Here is a 24,861-nt window from a genome sequence, read left to right on the forward strand (position 1 = left end):
AAAATGAAGCTGCAACACATTCAGACTTAGTTTCGTTAGCACAAGAACAATAGTAGCAAAGACAAAAAGACACAGAATTTACTGTCAGATAGCAGCTAAAGAAGAAATTCCCTTGCCATCTGGGTATGTAGTCTGTTTACAGAGTAAAGAAAGCAACTAAATAAATCCAAGATCCAGTTGGAGTATGATCTACCACTGACTTTTTGCATAACTAATCATTCGAAATCACAACACACATTCCACAGAGACCAATATTAAATTGACTTATTGTCATGTTAGTATGGTCTTCTAGTCTATTCAATAAAATCCTAGCTACTTAAAACCCCGAGGGATAAGTTCTGTTCTTAGTTATACTGATGTCCTCAATGGAAATTATCTGGAATAGTAGCCAAGAAGTGTTTAGTGCACTGTATATATTTAAAGAAATGTTCACATAATTCAGATTTTATTATCTTTCCATATCAGAGCTATGCAGTGAAAAAGACAACATCACCATACAATGCATATACAATTTTTTTTATCATGACAGACATTAAGAATACAATGTTTTTCAAATATGATGCTTTATAAGCCTGTAAAAAGGAACTGCTTATTCAAACCATGCAAGACAACTAGCTGGTCTCTGAAATCACCAGCAGCAATGACCTCTAAAAAAGCAGATTTTCTTTCTGTTTTCAGTCAACTCACAACTCTCCATTACCAAGCAGAGAAGCAACAAGATACAGTCAAGATACCTGAACAGTATTTGAGTTCCAAGACTGACATTTCTCACACAACTTACTGCTCAGGGATCTCGTGATGCCATATATATCCTACAGGCAGTATGTAACTGCCACCAGTTTCACCTATACTCAATAATTTATAAAAGACATGTCATGAAAGCCCTGAATAGAGAGCACTAAAAGCACCTTAACTAGACGGGCCATAAACGCAATAATCTTGGGAAAAAGTGGTCCGGAAAAAAAAACCTAATAGCTTCTAAACCTCACTGTTATCTCAGTAAACTAACTGCCAAACTAAAGCACAAAGATGGAATATAGAAAATAATTTATACCAATTTGCTCGGTTTTTCTAGGGCCACTTCAAAATTTTGAGAAGATTAAGAGTTTGCTATGGCAAATACAAACTAAAACATAGTAATCAGAAGCAGAGAAGTGTCTGATGAACAATCATATAATACAAACAATATTAACCACATTATCCTGTCTGTGGAATCTGGGGAAAAAATACACTTCAAAATTGCAGAAATGTTAAATGTAAAATACTTCTTGCAGATTTTCAATCCAAGAGAAACCAACTTATTACAGTATTTGTTGGAGCCTGGTTGTAATTAAATACAGGAAGGATATTAAAACTTCCAAGAGATTTTTTTTTTAAGCCACAACAGAAGAAAAGGCACAATTGCATAATTGGAACCAAATCCAAAACCCACTTCCTTCTTATTTACTAGCATCATCTAAAGGACACTATTTAGATGCTGACGCTGAAAGGTCTGGAGCTGACAACTGTAAATCATCTAAAAGTCAAAAATTTCAAAGGAATTGTATGACATGGGTTAAAAGTTTATAGACGAAAGATATAGAAAGTTAGTGCTCACTGCAAAACCACATCCTAGCAGTCACCCTATCCTAGAATTCTGTTCTGTTGTGGGGAAAGAAATCCTCTTTGGTAGTACTAAGCCGCTATAGGGCAAAAATGTTTCACATACAGAATTTGAAAGAAAGATGTCTTTTTAAGATATGCTAAAAATAACATTTATTTAGAGAACAGGATTTCACTTATCATTTGGTTCTAAACAGAGCAGTTAAATACTAAACAAACTTGCCAGTGAGTGGGATATTTCTTAAAAAACCTTCAGATCATTTTCATTGGTAGTTGAATTCAGTTCAATGCTCTTTGTCATTAGCATATCTGTGCAAGAAAGTAATATCAAAAGCATTTTCTCATCCCCCAAAGAAATAAATTCTCTTGCATTTCTATAAGGCATGCAGAAAAGTGATAGCACAGACATAGATGGACATGTACATGCTAGTTTTTTTGCTGTAAAATAAACCAAGCGGTTTTCAGGGATTTCTGATTATTTAAGTGCTTTAACCCCTGGGTTGGTTTTGGTTGTTTGGTTTTTTTTCCTTTCTGACATAGTCAAAGTCATCAACACTGCCCAATGAAGACGTGTATAGGCCAGCTTCACACTTCTCAGTTCAGATGAAGGGATGGACAAAAGATGCAAGCATGCTGTTATATTAGCTCAGTGTATGAAATACTGACAAAAGCCAAAAGGTCCCTGCTGTTGTAACACTATTAATAGGAGGATGGTTCAGCAGCAATTTTGTTTTACACACAAAAAAGATTCCTTTTTCTCATTAAAAATTACTACAGTCCAGTGAAACTAACGCTGAAGGAAAAGTTATCATGATGCATTTGTTTGACCTCTAGATCGCGCCATTAATCAACTGCAACAAGAACCTAACAAACTAAAAGTGTACAACTTTAGGTTCCTTATTGTTTTGGCAGCATCCGTGAGAGACTTCAAAAGGCCATTCTTTTTAAACATTCATCACATGAGGAAGAGCTAACATTAGATATCTCAACTTGGTATGTAAAACCATAATGCCTTTGAAAGCACTGATCTTTCAAGAACCTGATCATATCACAGTAATTGTCTAACTTACCTTTAAAAAAACATTACCACCAGTAGTACTGCAACAGCAATTTCTTTTTTTTTACGTTAATTTTTAGACCTGTGCTACTCTTTCTTAGTACACTCACCCTTAAAGACTTACAAGTAACCACCAGTTTTGCAAAAACAAAGAAAATGAACCAGGAAAACTAGACGTTCTCAGAGAGACACAGCTGTCAGTTACATTTTTCTTCATTAATTTTAACACATTTTTTAATGGGATTGATCACATGGATTTATTTTTGGTATCCCAGCACCTCATCCATAAATATTTTTTCCAATTTAATAAATGTTCTCATTAAAGTCTTGGGCCAACACCCTAAAGTTAATTTGGACTGAAGTAATAGGGTTATCTAAAACAAAATAGCTATTTTCTGAATAACAGCTTGTACCCATTCTCTATTCCAAACCACTAATTTATTTCAATTTTATTTTTCCAACACTGAAGTAAATAAAAACATTTACTTTGCAATAAGAATGTGCATGTATGGAATTACTTCTTAATAACTTTTAGATAATTATAATTTGATAACAAGCATGGAATGAGTTAATGTTTAAAAAAACTCACTAAACTGTCCCTTCACCATTTACTACTTCTTCAGCTAAGCACATATATATAGAAGTCAAACACTATATATCATGCTTTGTTCACTAACATTTCTCTGAGTCTTCATTCCCTTTCTTGTGTGTGCCAGTGACTAGCCTAAAGGATGATGATGTGGAACTTCAGATGGAAAATTTGCAATGTGAGAACACTTTTGTGCATAGCCAAAGCTATCCTAACCAAGGAAAAAGATTCTAAAGACAAATGAGGTGATAAAGTAAGGTGAAATAAGAGAGTTAATTTTAACTCTTCTTAATTTCAGCATTTGACAAAATATCATAATAATCAAGAAGAGTCTATTAAAAAAAGCCAAAAAACAGTGCAACGAGGAATCAAAAAATAACAGAATGACTCTGGAAATTAGTATGAATTACTGGAAGTCCTTTTAATAAAATTAGAAATGGAAAAAATGAAGGAGAAGCTGCCGTAATATAATACATTATAAGATACCTTAAACAAAAAAACCTCTCGTATATATTTAATGAGTTTAACATACACTTAAAATATTTTTCTAAACTGCTTATTACATTTTTCACATACAGACACAACATTTACAAATATACATAAGTATGATGAAGAGTTCAGTCCTTACAAACATTTCTGAAAGAAATGAAAAAAATCTTTGTTGATTTTAAGCAATGGCTTCCCCTCCTTTCCAGATCTGATTTCAATAGGTATTTAAACAAGAGCAGTAGGTAATAAACAAGAGCAACCTCAATCATTAGTCTCAATCATTATATCATACAATGATATAGATGGGAAGGAACCTTTGGAGGTCATCTTGTCCAACCTGCTGCTTGCACCGGGGCCAACTTTTTGTACAATGGGCACTCTATCATCTCTCAACTGTACTGACAGGTATAATGTGAAGAAAAATACAATTAAATAAAGAAAAAAATAACGGAGGACTGATATCTACCTCAGCAGGACAATGTATCATCCGATCATGTGCGCTCATACCAAAATCAGTTTCTTTTTCTAAAGTATAAATCATTGCACTAATGGTGCTTAAATGTTTAAAGACAATTTAAAGTTTTCATTATCTGTGGTATATGGTATACCTATCATGATCAAAACATCTTTGTCTTTACAATTCTGATAAGATTTCTCTTTAATATGCCTAGAGAAAATGCTGCATCTTCAAGCTTACTTTATTCTTTGATTCCCAGAGCCAAAACACAGACCTCCTGGATTAGATTACTTTGACACTCAGGTGATACTTAATTACTCTGGGTGATTTTGCACAAGTTATGCAGTCACTCTGATAGTGGTATTACCCAGTGCCAAGGCCTCCCTTCCAACAGTGGTTTCACCATTTATGCTTGTCTACCTCAAATTATTTACTACAACTGTTACTTACAATCTCAGGAATATTGTAAACCTTAACTCATTTTTTTCAAAGAACATGGAAGTCCTTTGTAAAAAGTGAAAAACAAATGTAATGCAGTAGTAACTATAGCCATGCCATATAAAATGGTCACTACCAGAGTGGCAGAATAAGGAAACTGTCACTAATTCTATTACTGTTATTGTTATTGTCATCATTAGTTGTGCTAACTAATTTGCATTAATTTATGTCAAATTGGTATTCTTAGGTTCAAACACCTACACAACTAAAAGCAATTTTTTTAAACCTCCTACCTGAGATGACAAGAGATTACAGTCAATGTGCAGTCCTTTCCCCGTCTTGTACCTCTGAAGTAAACCAGCCATAATCGCTCCATATGTATACAACCCAGTAGCAAGATCTGTCATGGCTACTCCTGGTCTAACTGGCTCACCATCCTAAAGGAAAAGAAGAATGCACCCCAAAACAAGACAAAAAAAAGAAAAATAAAAGAAAAAAGAAAACGAGAGGCAAAACATTACTGTTTGTTATAGTACATTCTACACAAGACTCATCTGAAAAAGTGTTTACATGTTGCTGCACTGCAAACTGCAAGAAATAAGAGTATCTTTGAGTGAACTGAAGTAAAAAAACTACCACTGAAAATCAGATATTCTTGCAGTATCTACACGATTCTGTAACTTCGCAATGCTGCGGACTGCAAATTGTGAATGATTTATTATGCTACTTTTTGCCCTAGTAACATAATGCTTCAACTCACCAATACAAAAAGGAAAAAGATATTGTTAGAGACAAGAGCATCAGTGAAAACTGAATTTCATTATACCTAGAAGCCAGAGTTATAAAGGATTTCCACAGTACACTGACCCTGGTGTATGTCTGTTTGAAAGGCAGAACCATATTGATTTCCTCTTCTCACTCTCTTTTCCTCTCTCGTCTCCTGGCCCTCCCCCAGCCAAATCTGTTTTGTATTTTCCAGTACGTACATTCTAGGCTTCCAGTGGGAAAACAAAGACAACTTTGTTTTGTTCACACATGTACACATTACGCATGTAAATACAAGCAAATTCTTGACCTACTGACCAATAATCACTGAAAAGTCTTTGGTTCAGATATCCTTTTTCAGTATGTCATCCTTTCTTCTGCCATGATGGGAAGAATCTTCACTTTACATCATGTGTTTCAGAACTCCCCTAACCTTTGGCACGAAATACGGCCCCTCTGCAATCAATGGTAAAATGAACTTCCAATGTCAGTCAAGGTAGGCTTTTACCACAGAAGCTTAAAAGTTCTTCTTCTGAGATGTTCTCCCATTTCCTACTCCAAAAAGTTTGAGGTCGGATGCTCAGATTCTGATAGCCATTGTTTGCCTTTAAGTACAGACCACAAATAGCAGCGCAAAGCTAATGGGACTGTTTCAGAGTTTCACCACCTAAGTAAGCCTAACATAAGCCAACTTAAAATCAGCATAACTGATAAATAATAACTATTTGTCAAAGTTCCCCTAAATGCCTTTAAACGAATTTAGTATAAATTCAATAAAATCAAATTTACAGAATTACTTTAATTAGTCATGTCTAAACTGCTAAGTGTAATCATACTTTAAGATTGAGAGAGAGTTATGTTTACTGATAATTATTTTTAAAAAGTGTCTTGGCTTCACGTAAAAAATTTAAAACTTATCTTCACCATGTTTTTTTTTCTTTCGCACTCCAACAGGATTTATGTAAGGCTGATATCAAGTCATATATAAGTTAAAAATTATTTTAAGAAAAATAATATCAATTGCATTAATAGGTCAATTCCAGGATAAAAGACTGTAGTACAATATTTTCTATGTAACATGGAAAAGGCTACAATTTTATTCATATCATGAATGTGACTAACAAAATTGTAAAACCTGTATCAAATACAACAGAATTAAAAAAAAAAAAATCTCAGTTACTGTCATTCAAATGGCAGTAAGGATTAGTCTGTGACTAACTATAGCCTAAATATTAATGATGATGTGTAAACTATACATCTGTAAGGACTTAAGGACTCCTGCTTTAGGGAGTACTTCTTTCTTGAAGAATCTCTTATTTCTTCCTTCTTCACACTCTAAGCTACTTCAGCTTCCCAATGGAACAGACAACTCAAAGGTTCCATCCATTTACCACCTTCCTTGTACCCAAGTCTGAGGGAAAACAGGAAGGGAAGTTCTTTATTTTTATACGTGTAGGCCTACTGAGAAAACTAATGAGCACATGAGAAGGTTTTTGCTTCTCAGACCTACCACTAGGAAATACAAATGAAAAAAAATAACATTTCCCCCATATTATCTGCTGCAAGTTCTCAGTTTGTTAAATTGTTCTTTCTCCATTACAGCCAAGACATTGGGATAAGCAGAAATCAAAAAAGACTTAAGATTTTGCAAACAGATATGCAGCAAGATTCTTAGTTTGAAAACACTTATCACTTGCCAGTATCATTAATTTCACCCTTCATGGAGAAAACTACACTTTGAAGATACAAAAGTCCAGACTATTTTAATAGATTTATGAATTTAGATATATGAATAGATATGAATTTGCCTTCTCAAGCCTTGATTCTAGCACTTTCCTCATCAAGTACTAAACTACCTAATGTTTTAAAGCAAACACTTCCTTTGCCTCAGTAAAAAGTTCACCTTCATTTCTAAAAATACTTTCACAATTTCCCCTTACAGAACACTCCTACATTTGAGAAGTCGAACTACTAGCACTATACTGCTGTTATTTTTAACACATTAGCTTTATTTCATGCTAACACTCCACAACCTACAATTCTGCAGCAGCCCATAATTTCTACTCTTCCTTGGTCTTTCTACCAAGACCCATGAGTAGCTGCCATTTTTCACCCTTTAATCAGCTACTGATGTCCACCTGTGCCACAAACCAGACCTTCTGTGACAGGATACATAGCTGCAAGCACAGTTACTGTGTAAGAACAGGTTTGCATCTCTATCCTGTAAAACAAGGGATATAAAGCTGCTTTATGTGAAGGATAAAGCTTCCCTCCACACACAGAGAAATACCTTCCTTTAGACAGAGCTTCTGACAGTGCAGCAGTACTTGTGTAGCTAACATTATACTAGTTCCCTGAGCAAAGTAAAGATGTATGCAGTAGCTTTTACTCAAATTATTTTAAAGTCACAACCACCACCACCACCCCTGCCAGCCAAAAGTGATGTTACTCTTCTGGTAGAAGGACAAAACAGAGCCCTCGTCAGAGAGAAAGTACTTTAAGCTGCCATCCAGGCACAAGGGCTGGGTTAAACCCTACTTAGGGCAGCACCAGGACATGCCCTTCACTCATTCGAAAAGATGAAGATTCACTCCAGCAAAGCAGACTTTTTCTTCCATCACTGCACTTTGTTATTGCTCAATCTTACCATCAGTTTACACTTTTATTCCCAATTTTTGCTGTTTGCAAAATTCCTTACAATTTGTCAACACATTCTGGTCCAGAGATAGCCACAAGATGTTTTGGAAGGTTCCTTCCCCAAGTTGTTTTTTTTCCTTTTGTACATATTTTCTCTTCCCAAATTTACCTCAGTAATAAAAAAATCATCCATTAAAAATGGAAATTGTTCTGCAATTACATACTTAATAAAAGTATTCTAAGTCCAGTAGTCTTTACAGATGGGAAATAGCTGCTGAAGCTAATATGAACCAGCAATGGCTATATTTTTTCAACAGCTCTGAGCTGTACACCATGTGTACTCTTTTGTTGCAGTTTGTTTGGTTTTAAGCTGAAGAATGGCCCCTCTGGTATTGTAGATCCCCATCATGTCTTGCTGTCTCATGTTCAGTAAAACAAAACTGTTTCTTCAGCAAGAAAGAATGCACCACCATAAAGATACCCTGAATATCGAAAATTGTGTGTTATAATCCACTTGGAAGGAGATTTATATCCAAATTGTTTATTTAATTAATTTCAAGTTATTGCCTTAATGAGTGATAGAAATTTTCATCAAAGGAATATTCATCTGGAAATGATGTATCTGAATATATTAAGTAAAAGCTTTCTGTTCATCAAATATGAAACTTGAATGTGGTGTTTAACCAGGAAATATCTATAAATTATGTTGTCCAGGACAATAAATGTATCGTCAGTGCAAACTCTGTCCTTTTAGCACATTTTAATTTATGTAAAGAAAAACTGAATACGTCCTGAAGCATCTACTTTCATTCAAATTGGGTTTGCGGTACAGATTTACACAAAATAGACTCTCCACTATTACTTGTAAATTTTCATAAACACACCAGAATTTCAAACTTCACAGGTGTCATACATTTCTAACAGAGGTAATCAAGTACACATGCAAGAGCTTGAATTCCATACAGGTTTCTGCACATGCAAACATGGTTTGAAGACAGCATTCTACTGTACACTGAATGTAGCTGATTTTGTACAACCAAAAACAACAGTAGCACAAATGCAGTTGTTTGTGCTTGTAACTTTGCAATATTGCAGAAGTTACAGTTTGATTTCAAGGTTCAAAACTTTATTCAGAAGCATTTCCAAGTAATCAGATTCACAGCATGGTAGGGCTTGGAAGGGACCTCTGGAGATCATCTAATCCGCTCCCTCTCCTAAAGCAGGATCACCTAGAGCAGGTTGCACAGGATCGTGTCCAGGCAGGTTTTGAATATCTCCAGAGAAGACAACTTCACAAACTCTCTGGGCAGCCCGTTCCAGTGCTCACCCTCAGAGTAAAGAAGTTTTTTTCTCATGTTCAGATGGGACTTCCTGTGTTCCAGCTTGGGCCCATCACCCCTTGTCCTGTCACTGGGCATCACTGAAAAGAGTCTGGCCCCTTCCTCTAGACACCCACCCTTTAGATATTTGTAAGCATTGATGAGATCCCCTCACAGTCTTGTCTTCTCTTCTCCAGGCTAAACAGACCCACCTCTCTCAGCCTTTTCTCTCTTAAGAGATGCTCCAGACCCCTAATCATCCTTGTAGCCCTGCGGTGGGTTGACCCTGGCTGAAGGCCAGGTGCCCACCAGAGCCACTCTATCACTCCCCTCATTCACCAGACAGGGGAGAAAAGGTACAACAAAAAGCTTGTGGGTCGAGATAAGGACAGGGAGAGATCATTCTCTAATTATCATCACGAGCAAAACAGACTGAACTTAGACAGGGAATTCATCTTATTTATTACTAGGCAAAACAGAGTAGAGGAATGAGAAATAAAACCAAATCTTAAAAACACCTCCCCCCACCCCTCCCATCTTCCCGGGCTCAACTTCACTCCCGGCTTCAACCTCTGCCCCCCCCAGCGGCACAGGGGGACGGGGAATGGGGGTTACGGTCAGTTCATCACGCGGTGTTTCTGCCACTTCTTCATCCTCAGGGGGAGGACTCCTCTCATCATTCCCCTGCTCCAGCGTGGGGTCCCTCTCACGGGAGACAGTCCTTCACGACCTTCTCCAACGTGAGTCCTTCCCACGGGCTACAGTCCTTCATGAACTGCTCCAGCGTGGGTCTCTTCCATGGGGTGCAGACCTTCAGGAGCAAACTGCTCCAGCGTGGGTCCCCCACGGGGTCATAAGTCCTGCCAGCAAACCTGCTCTAGCGTGGGCTCCTCTCTCCAGGGATCCACAGGTCCTGCCAGGATCTTGCTCCAGCACGGGCTTGCCACGGAGTCACAGCCTCCTTCAGGTGCCTCCACTTGCTCCAGCGTGGGGTCCTCCACAGGTTGCAGGTGGAATTGCTACACCCCCTCATCCTTCCTCCATGGGCTGCAGGGGGACAGCCTGCTTCACCATGGTCTTCACCACAGGCTGCAGGGGAATCTTGCTCCAGCGCCTGGAGCACCTCCTGCCCCTCCTTCTGCACTGACCTTGGTGTCTGCAGAGTTTCTTACATCTTCTCACTCCTCTCTCCGGCTGCAAAAATCTCTAACTGTTTTTGTCTGTCTTAAATATGTTATCACAGAGGCGCTGATTGGCTTGGCCTTGGCCAGTGGCGGGTCCGTCTTGGAGCCAGCTGGCATTGGCTCTATCAGACACAGGGGAAGCTTCTAGCAGCTTCTCACAGAAGCCACCCCTGTAGCCCCCCCTGCTACCAAAACCTTGCCACGCAAACCCAACACAAGCCCTCCACTGGACTCTCTCCAGTAGTTCCCTGTCTTTCTTGGAACTGGGGCGCCCAGAACTGGACACAGTACTCCAGATGCGGCCTCACCAGGGCAGAGCAGAGGGGGAGGATAGCCTCCCTCAACCTGCTGGACATGCTCTTCTTAATGCGCCCCAGGATACCATTGGCCGCCTTGGCCATGAGGGCACACCGCTGGCTCACGGAGAACGTCTTGTCCACCAGGACTCCCAGGTCCTTCTTCTGCAGTGCTGCTTCCCAGCAGGCCAACCCCTAACCTGTACTGGTGCTTGGGCTTATTCCTCCCTAGGTGCAGGACCCTACGCTTGCCCTTATTCAATTTCATATGGTTCCTCTCTGCCCAGCTCTCTAGCCTGCCCAGGTCTTGCTGAATGGTAGCACTGACTTCTGGTGTGTCTGCCCCTTCTCCCAGCTTAGTATCATCATCAAACTTGCTGAGGATACACTCTGTCCCCTCATACAGGTCACTGATGAATACGTTGAATAGGACCAGACCAAGCACTGACCCCTGGGGCTCACCACTAGATACAGGTCTCCAGCTGGACCCTGCACCACTTACCACAACCCTCTGAGCCCTGCCATTCAGCCACTTGTCAATCTACCTCACTGTCCATTCATCCAACCCACACTTCCTAAGCTCACTTATGAGGATGTTATGAGAGACAGTATCAAAAGCCTTGCTGAAGTCAAGGTAGACAACATCCACTGCTCTCCCTTAATCCACCCAGCTGGTCATGCCATCATAGAAGGCTATCAGAGTGGTCAGGCATGATTTCCCCTTGGTGAATCCATGCTGACCACTCCCAATAACATTCTTCTCCTCCACATGCTTATTGATAACCCCCAGAATCAGTATTAAGTCATTTCAGTAACAACTATTTCCTAGCAAAAAAAAAAAAAAGCAAGCCATTCAGAATTTCTTTATGCAGGAATGTTCTCTCTGATCTTAAAAATCAGATGTATAAAGCATATGATCTTGCCTCCTTTTCAAGAGCTTTATACTGTGTGCTAAATGTGATATTATTGTGTATCGGTGCATTCCACATTTGTATTACACTATCTTTATTTCCCTAATAAAAAGTTAACTTGGATAAAATACACACATTTTAGTCAAACTTCCATCTCTTCCACTGTTATCTCTGTGCTGCACCAAAAATTAGTGTTACATGAAATATAAAGTACTGAAGAAAATTAACGTTACATATGTGACAGATAATGAAGGTTCAAGTTTTGTTCAAAGTGCTGTGCTGGTAATATATTGATTTCACGGCTTAAAATTAAGACTTTACTGACTAGAAGCATGGCCTCGAAAGTTATGTGATCTGCAACAGTAAACTGCTTTCTGAGATATTAAATCAGTAGCCAGCTGTTTGAAAGAAACTAAAATTCATAATATGAAATTTCTCTAAGCTAAAATGGAATATATATTGCTATTAGTTCTATCCATTTTTAAAATGTCAGATATAGGACATAATAGGATACTAAAATTATTAAAATGCTTTGTGAGCAGCTGTAAAAAAAATGTATTAACATATCTTAAAATTAAGCACCTCAGTGATGCCTGTAGATGTTCTGTTGCTTGAATTCATTATAATTTATCTACTGCATCATCTGATAACCTCTAATACCATCCTGCAAGCACATTCAATTGCTTGTTTACTGAAGGGAAGCTTCCACAGAGCGCTGTTATACTGATGTCATACTACTGATTATCTATAGTCACCACAATGCAATACAAACCCAACATCATTTGTTGTAACTTTTTTTTTCCAGTTCATAAGACTGGCATTTTAAATTTTATTTAAGCAAAAAAAAAAAAAAAAATCATACTCTAGTTTACTAGGTTATGCCTCAAATGATCACATTACTTGTATATGAATTCCATGTTATCTGGTCAACAAATAAGGTTTAATAAAGAAAAAACAGCATGCAAAAGTAAGATTCTTTTTTACTTTGACCACTTTTCTACATGTTAACTGTTTTTCTACTTTTCTCAGAGCTATTTTGTGGAATTTTAAATACAACCCAGTGACATGAACGTAAATGTAGAACATGGGAGATTTTACTATAAATAATACACTACCATTTTAAAGTAACTTTCAAACAAGCATACAATATGATTTTAAATTTACTTCAGTAAATTTTCAGAACAACGAAAGACGCATTTGTTTCTTTGGAGTCATTGACCATTTAAGTCTTTGAAACAAAACTGTCCCTCTATACATCATAAAATGGTTTTGAGAAACTGATGAAATAATATATGACCAACTTCAAACAAAGAAAAAATAAGAAGCAAGTTTTAGCATGTTTATTTTACTCATGGAAGAGAATGACTAAGTCTGAATGAATTGTTAAAAGCCCCCAGTGAATAGACAGAACTGTTACTAACAATGATTAAATGATTCCTATGATTATATTGCCTCAAGTCCTTGTGAGGTGATGCAAACATCTGGATTTTCAGTGTAGATCTTAACACAATCTTTTAATAAAATCCATCTTCATAATGGCCACTGAGGACTATTGCTCTCGTAATACAACTTACATGCAATTATTCAGTATAACACTTGTATTTTCTGTCGTTCACATATCACTGAAAATCTATACAAGAGTCCTGTCTTTTTCAATTTTTCAACATCATTTCCTTTATTCATCTGTTACTAATAACATTTTGCCCTTTCTAACACTTTATACCCCCATTTAATTTTGTTTGGTATATTTTGAGGTATGCATGAAGTTTCTGGCATTGTATTGGAAGTACTAAGCTTCACTCTACAGACACCAGGGTCAGAATGTAAAAATTACTTACACCACAGTTACTGTGATCAGTCATTGCTTAGTATATATGTGCATTTGAAGAGAAGTACCTGTAAGGACAGCAGTCAACTTCATGTCTTCTTGTGTTCTGAGATGGGACATCGTATGAGTATGTATCATTAACATGGCAGCAATGGGCAAGACAGTCTTAGGACACTAGGCACGAGATATTTTGGCTTCCTCCAACAATGCTTGGCATTTTGTATTTATTTTTTTATAGGAAGGACTCTGGTAACAATAATTGCCACAAGCACAGAGTTCTGATGTTTGCCATTGTTCTCAGCAGAAAACAAGTCTATTGGCAGAATATCAATCCTACAGTAGAGTTATGTCCAGATCACGCATGGTTAGCTTTCAACAACCTACTCAAACATGAATATCTGACACTAAGTACAGAAACCTGATGAACTCATTGTTTATCTAGGGCACGCAAGTGTCATTCTCTAAAGATCTGCACTACTGCTTCCAGAGTACCAGGAGCACCACCACAGAAGACTATCTAGTGTTTATGATGCATAGAACAGACTTGTAACACTATCTCGCTTGAGAAGTGTCATTTGGAGACCAAATTCTGCATCTGTAGGTGATTCAAGACAGCTTAAGTAAACATCTATTTGACCAGCATTTTTCTGAGGTGAAGACACACAGTCTATGTAGCCCTGGAATCCAGATACTCAGCTACCTCTGTAAAGCCTCCTGCACTATTGCAACTACCCAAAATCTTGGGTATCAGTGGGAATAGCAGCACATAAAGCTTTTCAGAACCACTAATGGCATCTCTCTGCTTATTTCCAGGCAGGATGATTGAATTGTCAGGTTCTGAATTGTCAGAATTATCTGGATGGCTTCACAATTCCCTCTTATAAAGAGGGAATATCACTATCAAGCATGGATGAGACTTCCCACACATATATATGGTTTCATCATCCAGGTATCAACAACGTGTCTATTACAGCTCTTGAAGTGACTGCACGTGGCCATTAACAGGTTAGCATAAATTGTCAATTTATTCACTGGAGATTTAGGATACTATTTTTCTTCCATTTTCTGTAACTCAAGCATTGGCTTTGTGAGCCTCGAGTGAGATACCTGAAGGATATAAGCACTAGAATTTTCTTAGATTCCCAAAGATAAGACCTCTTGTTGGCCTCTGGAGGGCATGCATAACAGATGTATTAGCATAAATCAACTTGCTACATGAAGCATCAAGTTTTAGCACATGGCACAAAGATTCTATTAAATTTATAAGTTGAGCACCATACCTCATGCCCTGTGATATGCATGAGACCAGAAACAGCAGCTGCAACAGAGTCATATCCACCTCTCTGAACCATAGGACCAGTCTGACCATAACCTAAAACAGAAAGAGAACAATTAGTAATTCAATCAAGGACAAGTACAACATAAACACATATAACTATTTTAGTACAAAAAGGAACCAACTAGTATTTCTCATCAGGTTTTGTTCACAAGTTCTCCAGATTGTACAACCAATGAATGCTATTGTATTCTATTTATTCTTGCACATTTTTAAGAGTAAATGGTTGGATTTATCCTGTGTGGGTTGATGATGTGTTTGATCTTAATTCTAGACAGACTCCTGTCCCTGCTATGTGTCATTCGCTTTGGATAGAATTCCTTTTTTCATTTGCTGGGTCAGCTGGGGTGGGATTCAGATGTCATTTCAGAGGCTCTATGGTATCTCTACAGGTCTCCAACTACTGTTCAACAGGGTCCATGATGCCTATGTTATATTTCCACTCTGCCATAAAGATATCTTGAATACCACAAGTGATACTAAAATCATGACACTACGATTTAGACACATGAATTGTTCTCCCCTTACTTCTCTTACTTTATTCCACATCTAAACAGAGCTACCTTCAAAATAAAGCATTGTTTACAACAGAGGGCAAGTCTGGCCCTTTAGCAAGTACACACAATCCATTTGCCAAGAGTTAGCAACAATGAAATGCAAAATACAAAAAACTTTTATGGAACTACATAAATACAGTTTTGCTCAGCATCCTTGCTCTTCTCTGCTTTAACTCATTATGTTCTAACAACCACAAAATCAACTGAAGAGGTTCCAAATCCAGATATCAATCCTATGCTCCTGCCAGGGACTACTGCCTGTCAATCACAGCATAACCTAATAATTTAGGGCTGAAATTGGATGCAGTTCGTGTACTGGGCCTGTACAATATAATGACCTTAAATGGTCAAAGAGCCAAGTCTGCTTTTCTTTTATGGAATGAGTGACCACCAACACAGAGGGGAGAAGTCAACAGGGAATGAGTAACATGTTTGATTGCTATTATTAGAACTATTACAAACTGTCAGAGCCATTGAGAATCAGATTTAAGAGTCTCTTCTCCTCCTCCTCGAAGGTAGCAAATTTAAAAGCTATTCTCATGCTTTCTTTACCCTTTCCAGATATCTCTAGGAGAAATCCCCTAATTACAGGAGCAAACAGTTAGGAAATATTTGTCACAGACAAGATTCCTAGTTTGGCTGGCACTTGTAAGGCAATGTTTCTGTACTACTCTTAGCTGTGAGAACAGTATTAAAAAAAATATAATCAACATCTACTGCAAGATAAAACTTCCCAAGTCTCCTAAATTCCTTTTAATTATTCTCCCAGAATAATTTTCTTTATATACAGATAGTCTGTTTGGTAGACATAACAGTCTAAACATTGGCTTTGTTGACTACAGCACACAATTAAAAATCATTACTCATTGGGGTAATCATCTTTAGTTCCTCCATTTGGACCAATGCTGTTACGTACAAAATTCATAAATGATGTCTAATGTACAGTGCAAGGGAATAATGATCACTTCAAATGGGAGTTAAAGAACTTTGTTACTCCAATGAATATTTAGCAATTCATACCAAGCAAAACAATATCCACCAGCCATACCAGTTTCCCCATTATACCACAAACTATCTTAATTACCTGGAGACATCAGATCCACATTGTGCAAAGCTGAGGAGGAACTCAACTTCTACACTCAGTGTCACAGGGAATATCAAGATACCACAGTCAGCACATTGACTTCGTCAATGTAGCCTCAAAACAAACATTTTGGAAGAAAGGACTCAACACTTTACTTATGGTCAAATCTGTATCTTATTGACTTCACTACTCACAAGAGAGAAGAAAAAACCTACCAGTTTACCCAGTTTTATTCAAAATCATGTCTCTGACAACAGCTGACTATGAGACCCTAATAAGCAACTGGTGACATTTCCTTTCATATTTACACACTTAAGTTTGCAGAAAATAAGTGTTTTCATTTTCAAACATAGCAGGACTAGCAAATAAAATACAGTAGATCCACCCAAAAATGCTCTGAAGGGCTCTAACTAGGCATATACCATTATCTCATCAGAATGAACTGTAGCATTAAAACCATTTAAATGTGTGGGGCCACTTCAAAAACAAAAATCTTGCTCAATAAAAAAAATATTCAAAACAACTTTAATTGAATAGTGAAAAGCATATTGAAGTAAGTGAGAAATTATGTACTGGCCTCAATTATTAACAAAGAAAAGACATCTCAACACGTCTCTCACACAAATGTCTTCATAAACAGAAAACATCTGAAAATTAAGCATTTAGTATGTAGACAGAACAGCTATAAAATGCTTTGCAATGCTCTTCTAAGGACAAACACCCATCCCTCAAACACTGTATTCAGGGAAGGTGACGGGACACAAGTCATGCATTTTTCTAGTGGTATTTTAGAAATACACTTTTGAAGTCCTTTTCACACATTATAACAGCCTTGTTTCAAAATAAAAGTTATTTAATGGCTTTCCGGCTAAAATCAGAGGTTCTAAGGATTGTTTAATTAGCTTTTACAGGTCACAATAGATTAAAAAGAAAAAAAAATTCCGCTTTTGATCGGAATTCTGAATTGACAAAGCTAGTATAGGGACAAAATCTTTTGTTATTGGAAATGGTTTGCGCCAGGAACTATGAACATAAAATGCCTGGAAGAAGAGGTAGCTATCTCACTGTAAGAGTTAAATGACAAGTAGTTATTTCTAAAAATGAAAGATCTCATTATTCAGACAAAAAAAATCAAATGCTGAACATTATTATTCTAGTAAACTACACAGGTCAATGGAGCAACCTAGTGCAGATGTTTTAGAAATAACTATGAACATAAGTACAAAAAGTTTGAAAGAGAGCACAAAATTACATTCAGAAAATTTTCAGTCTGGCGCACATCATAACTGATATATATATACATATACATGTCTATACATATATAACTATATAAAACAACTTCTTAAAGATATAAAAATGCCACACAAAGTTTATGTTTGTCCAAATGCCCTGCGCTCTCTCACACTTGAATTCAGCAAATCTCTGCTTTTGCACTCTATTACACACGCTTAACCCTAAATATAGGTTCCTGTTTAGTATAACGTAGTAGGTGGCTCATCAAGTTTAGATACAATGGAAAATACTTTAGGCTAAATAGATAATCCCTGTTGAATACAGAAAGACAGACTTTACAGTAATGGTCTCTGAAGATGAAACTGCCCTCTAGTGGAGTTTACCTCTTCAGGCTACAGTCAATATTTCAATAACTTCTTTATACCAGTAAAGAATTTATTTTAGTCCCTCAAGTACAGTGAATATATTATTTTGGTGGGGGGGGGAATGTATTTCAGAGGAGAGACAAAAGAATTTAAAACTTAATTGAATAAAACTGAGTTTTCTAAACCATGTCAGTTGGAAAGGGAGCAGCACAGAAGCCTAATCTCATGTAAAGGTTTAGGTTTGTGTGACACACAATCTGGAAAGAACAAAAGTTGCAACCCCCCCTTAAATCCCTATTCAACTCCCCAAATCCCTATTCTACACCTTGTACTAGGAAGGCACAATTTATTCTGATACCTGCCACATCCTCACATACAGATTCACAGCATGGTAGGGCTTGGAAGGGACCTCTGGAGATCATCTAATCCGCTCCCTCTTCTAAAGCAGGATCACCTAGAGCAGGTTGCACAGGATCGTGTCCAGGCAGGTTTTGAATATCTCCAGAGAAGACAACTTCACAAACTCTCTGGGCAGCCCGTTCCAGTGCTCACCCTCAGAGTAAAGAAGTTTTTTCTCATGTTCAGATGGGACTTCCTGTGTTCCAGCTTGGGCCCATCACCCCTCGTCCTGTCACTGGGCATCACTGAAAAGAGTCTGGCCCCTTCCTCTAGACACCCGCCCTTTAGATATTTGTAAGCATTGATGAGATCCCCTCACAGTCTTGTCTTCTCTTCTCCAGGCTAAACAGACCCACCTCTCTCAGCCTTTCCTCTCTTAAGAGAGATGCTCCAGACCCCTAATCATCCTTGTAGCCCTCCGCTGGACTCTCTCCAGTAGTTCCCTGTCTTTCTTGGAACTGGGGCGCCCAGAACTGGACACAGTACTCCAGATGCGGCCTCACCAGGGCAGAGCAGAGGGGGAGGATAGCCTCCCTCAACCTGCTGGACATGCTCTTCTTAATGCGCCCCAGGATACCATTGGCCGCCTTGGCCATGAGGGCACACCGCTGGCTCACGGAGAACATCTTGTCCACCAGGACTCCCAGGTCCTTCTTCTGCAGTGCTGCTTCCCAGCAGGCCAACCCCTAACCTGTACTGGTGCTTGGGCTTATTCCTCCCTAGGTGCAGGACCCTACGCTTGCCCTTATTCAATTTCATATGGTTCCTCTCTGCCCAGCTCTCTAGCCTGCCCAGGTCTTGCTGAATGGTAGCACTGACTTCTGGTGTGTCTGCCCCTTCTCCCAGCTTAATATCATCATCAAACTTGCTGAGGATACACTCTGTCCCCTCATACAGGTCACTGATGAATACGTTGAATAGGACCAGACCAAGCACTGACCCCTGGGGCTCACCACTAGATACAGGTCTCCAGCTGGACCCTGCACCACTTACCACAACCCTCTGAGCCCTGCCATTCAGCCACTTGTCAATCTACCTCACTGTCCATTCATCCAACCCACACTTCCTAAGCTCACTTATGAGGATGTTATGAGAGACAGTATCAAAAGCCTTGCTGAAGTCAAGGTAGACAACATCCACTGCTCTCCTCACATACTGGTCAGGCATGATTTCACCCTGGTGAATCCATGTTGACCACTCCTGGTAATCTTCTCTTCCTCTACATGCTTAGAGATGACCCCCAGAACGAGCTGTTCAGTCACATTTCCAGGGATGGAGGTGAGGCTGACTGGGCTGCAGTTGCCTGGGTCCTCCTTCTTGCCCTTTTTGAAGACTGGAGTGACATTGGCTTGGCTGTCCTCCAGTCCTCAGGCACCTCTCCTGTTCTCCGTGACCTTTCAAAGATGATGGAGAGTGGCCTAGCAATAACATCTGCCAGCTCCCTCAGCACTTGTGGGTACATTCCATCAGGACCCATGGATTTGTGGGTGTCAAGTTTGCCTAAATGATCTCTAACCTGATCCTCCTCAACTAGGGGATGGCCTTCGTTTCTCCATACTTCCTCTCCCACTCCCAGGGTCTGGGATTCCTGAGGGCCGGCCTTAGCAGTAAAGACTGAAATAAAGAAGGCATCCACTAACTCCACCTTCTCTGTATACCAGTGCACCCATCTCATTCAGCAGCGGGCCCACATTCTCCCTGGTCTTCCTTTTGCTACTGATGTACTTGAAGCCCTTCTTGTTGTCCTTGACATCCCTTGCCAGATTTAATTCCAAGTGGGCCTTAGCCTTCTTCATTGCATCCCTGCATATTCGACAATGTTCCTATATATTCCTCCCAAGGGGCCAGTCCCTTTTTCCACATCTGTAAACTTTCTTCTTGCCTTTGAGTTTTTCCAGAAGCTCACCTGCACTAAGTTTCCAGATGACACCAAGTTGGGCAGAAGCATTGATCTGCTTGAGGGCAGGAAGGCTCCAGAGAGGGATCTGGACAGGCTAGATTGATGGACCAAGGTCAACTGTATGAGGTTCAAAGCAGCTAAGTGACAGGTCCTGTACTTCAGTCATAACAACCCCATAAAACACTACAGGCATCCTGGCTTGTATCAGAAATAGTGTGGCCAGCAGGACCAGGGAAGTGATTGTCCCCCTGTACTCAGCACTGGTAAGGCTGCACCTTGAGTACTGTGTTCAGTTTTGAGCCACTCACTACAAAACAGACATTGAGGTGCTAGAGTGTGTCCAAGGAAGGGCAACAAAGCTGATGAAGGGTCTAGAGCACAAGTCTTATGAGGAGCGGCTGAGGGAACTGGGGTTGTTCAGCCTGGAGAAAAGGAGGCTGAGGGGAGACCTTATCCCTCTCTACAGCTCCCTGAAAGAAGGTTGTAGCCAGGTGGGTGTCAGTCTCTTCTCCCTAGTAAGAAGTGATAGGACAAGAGGAAATGGTCTCAAGTTGTGCCATGGGAGGTTTACGTTGGATATTAGGAAAAATTTCTTCACCGAAAGGGTTACCAAGCACTGGAACAGGCTGCCCAGGGAAGTGGTTGACTCACCATCCCTGGAGGTATTTAAAAGACGTGTAGATATCGTGCTTAGGGACATGGTTTAGTGGTGGACTTGGCAGTGCTAGGTTAATGGTTTTGATGATCTTAAAGGTCTTTTCCAACCTAAAGGATTATATGATTCTAAATTACACCATTATTAATACATCACAATTCCTGACAAAGGGAAGGACTGAAAGCATTTCTTTCCCCCAGATTTTTCTAGTTGGATCAGAGAGACCTAGACCTAAAAAAACCCACTCTGCAATGGGAAATAAATCTTAGCTACTCCTCTAAAGCTGCTGTGACATTCCTGCTCTGATGCAAGGGGGCCAATTAGACTGAAATGCAGAAGTCACCTCTGACACAATGAAGCTAATCATTTCTGTGCTTAGTGTACAAGTGCCGTGTGATGGCACTCAAGCTCTGGAACATACTATAGGAAAAATGATAATATTTGGAGGCATCATATGGGACAAAAGTTTGGGAAAAAATAACATGTCATAAACTACTGCTAGTTTATCCACTTTTAAATGGTCAATATATTTATCACATGAGAGAGACACATACTTTGCTTTGGAATCCACCCTAAATGATTCTGGTCTGAGAGACAGAAATAAATATTATGAAGTGAGAAAGGTCAGGCTGAAGATTAGGAAAAATGTAATAACAGTAAAAGCTGTTAGACTGCACAAAAGTGTTATTAGTGAAGCTGCCAAATGCCAGATGCTCAAAAATGTCACACTAAATTTAAAAATGCTAGCAAAAACTGTTTCCAAAAAGAACTCTGTTAGAAAAACAGACTAATGTGTCTTTCCAGGTTTAGCTTTATAATACCATGTCAGCTACAACATAGCTTTATTTCATTTTTGCCAGATGACAGCAGGATTTTTAGCTACATTTATGGCAAACACTCTTTATAAATTTTAAGAAAGCAGGCAAACCAAATAAACAACTTTGTCCCAGACAAAGTTCCATGTGTCTCTAGATTCTATGCTATTCCAAGACTTATACCGAGCACAAACATTTGGACACCTCGTTTGCTTGCTTAGGAGTTACTGACAATATGATGACAGGGTTCCTAACATGTGTATAAAAACAATTCATTTCAGCTAGGAGCTGTCTGAAAGCTTTCGGGATAAACAGACACTAATGTGTTGCAATATCATCACTTGAAGGACAATCACCCTAAAACCAGTATTTTTTTTGTAGGTTACCTTAGAGTCATTTGGGATTTTTGCAAAGGTAAACAAAAATGCTTCTTCATTTCTCAGATTGTTGTGCATTTGATTTGCTTTTGATGAAATCTAACACTTTCCCCAGGATGGCGGTTCACAAATGCAGTTTGTACCTTCCACAAAACAAGAGAGAGAGAAGTAAATCTTAAAAAATGACTAAAAGCACAGGAACTGGAAGGGAGACAGAAGAACTCGTGCAACACCTGAAATTGCTACTCTAATTTCTTCAATACAATTTGCTTTCAAGCTAATGGTGGCCCTGTAATTAACTGCTACAGGAAAGTCTGAATATGATTTTCTATGTCATAAAAAAAGAAAGATTGGCATTTCTCATTATGACCTTTGTCCAAAATAATTGTATCACATGCTCGAGAAAACCAAAAGCCATCATTTCTGCACTTCTTCATGATTTGATACCATGATAAAATTTTATAAGACCAAATATAAAACACATTGTACTAAAAGGAGAGGAAAAACCAATACGGAGACATGCTGTCAACACAAACCAATTCCCTGTAGCTCAATTCCCACATGACAAATGACATTATAAAGTCAGCCTGTATAGGATATTCTGAGCAATACATAGAAAAATACGTTCGACATAGGCATTTCTACAAATAGGGACTAAACATTGTCACAAATTCAATCCAGATAGATGGCTATCCCTGCTGAATAACAAATTAATGAGAAACACCTTTTGACTTGTTCTATTGCCAAAAGAAAACATTCAATTAAAGACAGCTTACATCTTTACTTAATAAAGATTAATGAAACTAGCAGAAGAACACAAGCAATTCTCTGTGATGAGAAAAGCCAAAATCTAACAGACACATTATATGAAACTTTGCAAAGTCAGAGCTGCCAAATACTTTAGCAAAATGAGTAACGGCTTTTGGAAAATGCTTGCCATGTGTTGGTCAGAAGGAAAGGAAGTACAACTTCCTGGGTAGGCAAGCTTACAGGAGATCAGAACCGATACAAAAAAGGTGAAGTCAGAGCAAACTGTCAAGAGAGATGAAAGGAGTTAAAGAAAAAATAAAAACTTGTAAGTCAGCAGGCATAAAATCTGACCAGCAATCTAATACAATTCATTTCCCATTTTATGATTCTGGATGTGTACAGTGTATCAATTACTTTATTGCTTTTACACATGCTGATTTAGACATCCTAACCCTGTATTTTAAACAAAATCAGGTGTTATAAATTGGAAGGCAAAGATAAAATAAAGATAAAATAAAATTATTAAATCAAATGCAGGATTTCTGTTAGGATTTAGCTACTGAAAGAGTAGAAGGGGACAAACAACAGCCTCTGCCAGTTGTCTAACTCCATTCATGTGATCTGGGTACCCAGCCTCACACTACTCCTCTGAAAACACCAACCACACTTCTGGGACACAGCCACAGACCATTTCAAACAACACAAGCCTGGCTCTCAACAGGCTTTTAATCAGGCCTGCAAACTTCTGGGCCATATTTTCTAGCTTTTCAACATGCCAAATATAAGTTACAAGAAAGTAGTTCTTCTCTCCATAACCTAAACTGTAATTACCTGAGAGATGCTACTATCACTCTCTTTTGCTGTCAGCCAAAGTTTAACTTCTCACTCCTCCGAATTTCAAGGCAGAAGCGGCTTCCCAATCTAAGTGGGGGTACCCTTCTACATGATCTCAGAAATTAAATGCAAGTGACCATTTTCTGAAAACAAAATTTCAATTAAAAGCTTAAGCTTTTAGATGACACTCAGATTAAGTACTCAAACTTCTTTCCCCACCTTGTATGGAGGCTGACACACAAATTCCCCACCATTGTTTTGGGTTTATACAAATACTCCCAGCTACACACTCTTAAAGGTAACAACACACACTCCTTATACCCTGCTTGGTACAGATACAGCTGATCTTATGACTCCAAATACTTACATTGTAAAAGCTAATTTTAAAATAGTGAAGTCAATTACTCCTAGCAGTGTAGCAGCAGCATTCCCCCTGAATCTACGCAGGTTGCGAAATTTGCACAGAAACTAGTTAAGTACTGAGGTGATCTCTCTGTACTAACCTGTGTGTGTCCTCACCTACTTGGCTAGAACTCCTCCACGCACCCACCTCTGCCATGCTATTACTATTACAGTAAGGGAGCAAATGTTTGTGAGAAACACCTGGCTAATGGTGGGAATCAGCCAGGAGTCAACAGAAAGACACCAGACCTCAGCTCAGATACTAACAATCTTGCTATTTCTGTAGTGAAAAAAAATGTAAAACTAAGGAGTACCTGCAAGGTGTATTTTCTATGAATATTTATAACTCTATGACCAAGCTGTATAGTGTCAGGATAGCCCAAGAGAAGTCTCAGTTCTGAGGCAACAGATACAAAGTCATCTCTGATAAGGATATGATTATCCTATGACAGAAATTTAAAGTAACTACTTATTTACATCATTATTTCTCATCTGAATCAGACAACATTTTAAAGTGGATAGTTCCTGAGCGGCTTCATTTGCTGTGACTGTATACGGTTTTGTTGACAGACAAATCTGTGC

The 24,861-nt window shown here is 38.7% G+C and overlaps 1 protein-coding gene across 7 annotated transcripts in view; it reads right to left on the reverse strand.

The window, feature by feature from the left end:
- Positions 1-24,861, reverse strand: part of SUGCT (succinyl-CoA:glutarate-CoA transferase) — a 349,338-nt gene that overhangs the window by 291,634 nt on the left and 32,843 nt on the right. For 5 of the 7 annotated variants that reach the window (XR_012834023.1, XM_075745340.1, XM_075745343.1 and 2 more), the window contains 2 exons: positions 14,853-14,944; positions 4,926-5,069 (listed from right to left, as the gene is read on the reverse strand). Coding sequence is in view for 6 of the 7 variants with exons in the window: in XM_075745340.1 (XP_075601455.1) it covers positions 4,926-5,069; positions 14,853-14,944 (236 nt within the window). In the remaining variant the exon portion in view is untranslated. The remainder of the gene's footprint in view (positions 1-4,925; positions 5,070-14,852; positions 14,945-24,861) is intronic. The other 2 variants (XM_075745342.1, XM_075745341.1) reach the window with 1 other exon arrangement.

The sequence above is a fragment of the Balearica regulorum genome, chromosome 2, assembly GCF_011004875.1.
Source record: "Balearica regulorum gibbericeps isolate bBalReg1 chromosome 2, bBalReg1.pri, whole genome shotgun sequence".
NCBI classification, from domain to species: Eukaryota; Metazoa; Chordata; class Aves; order Gruiformes; family Gruidae; genus Balearica; species Balearica regulorum.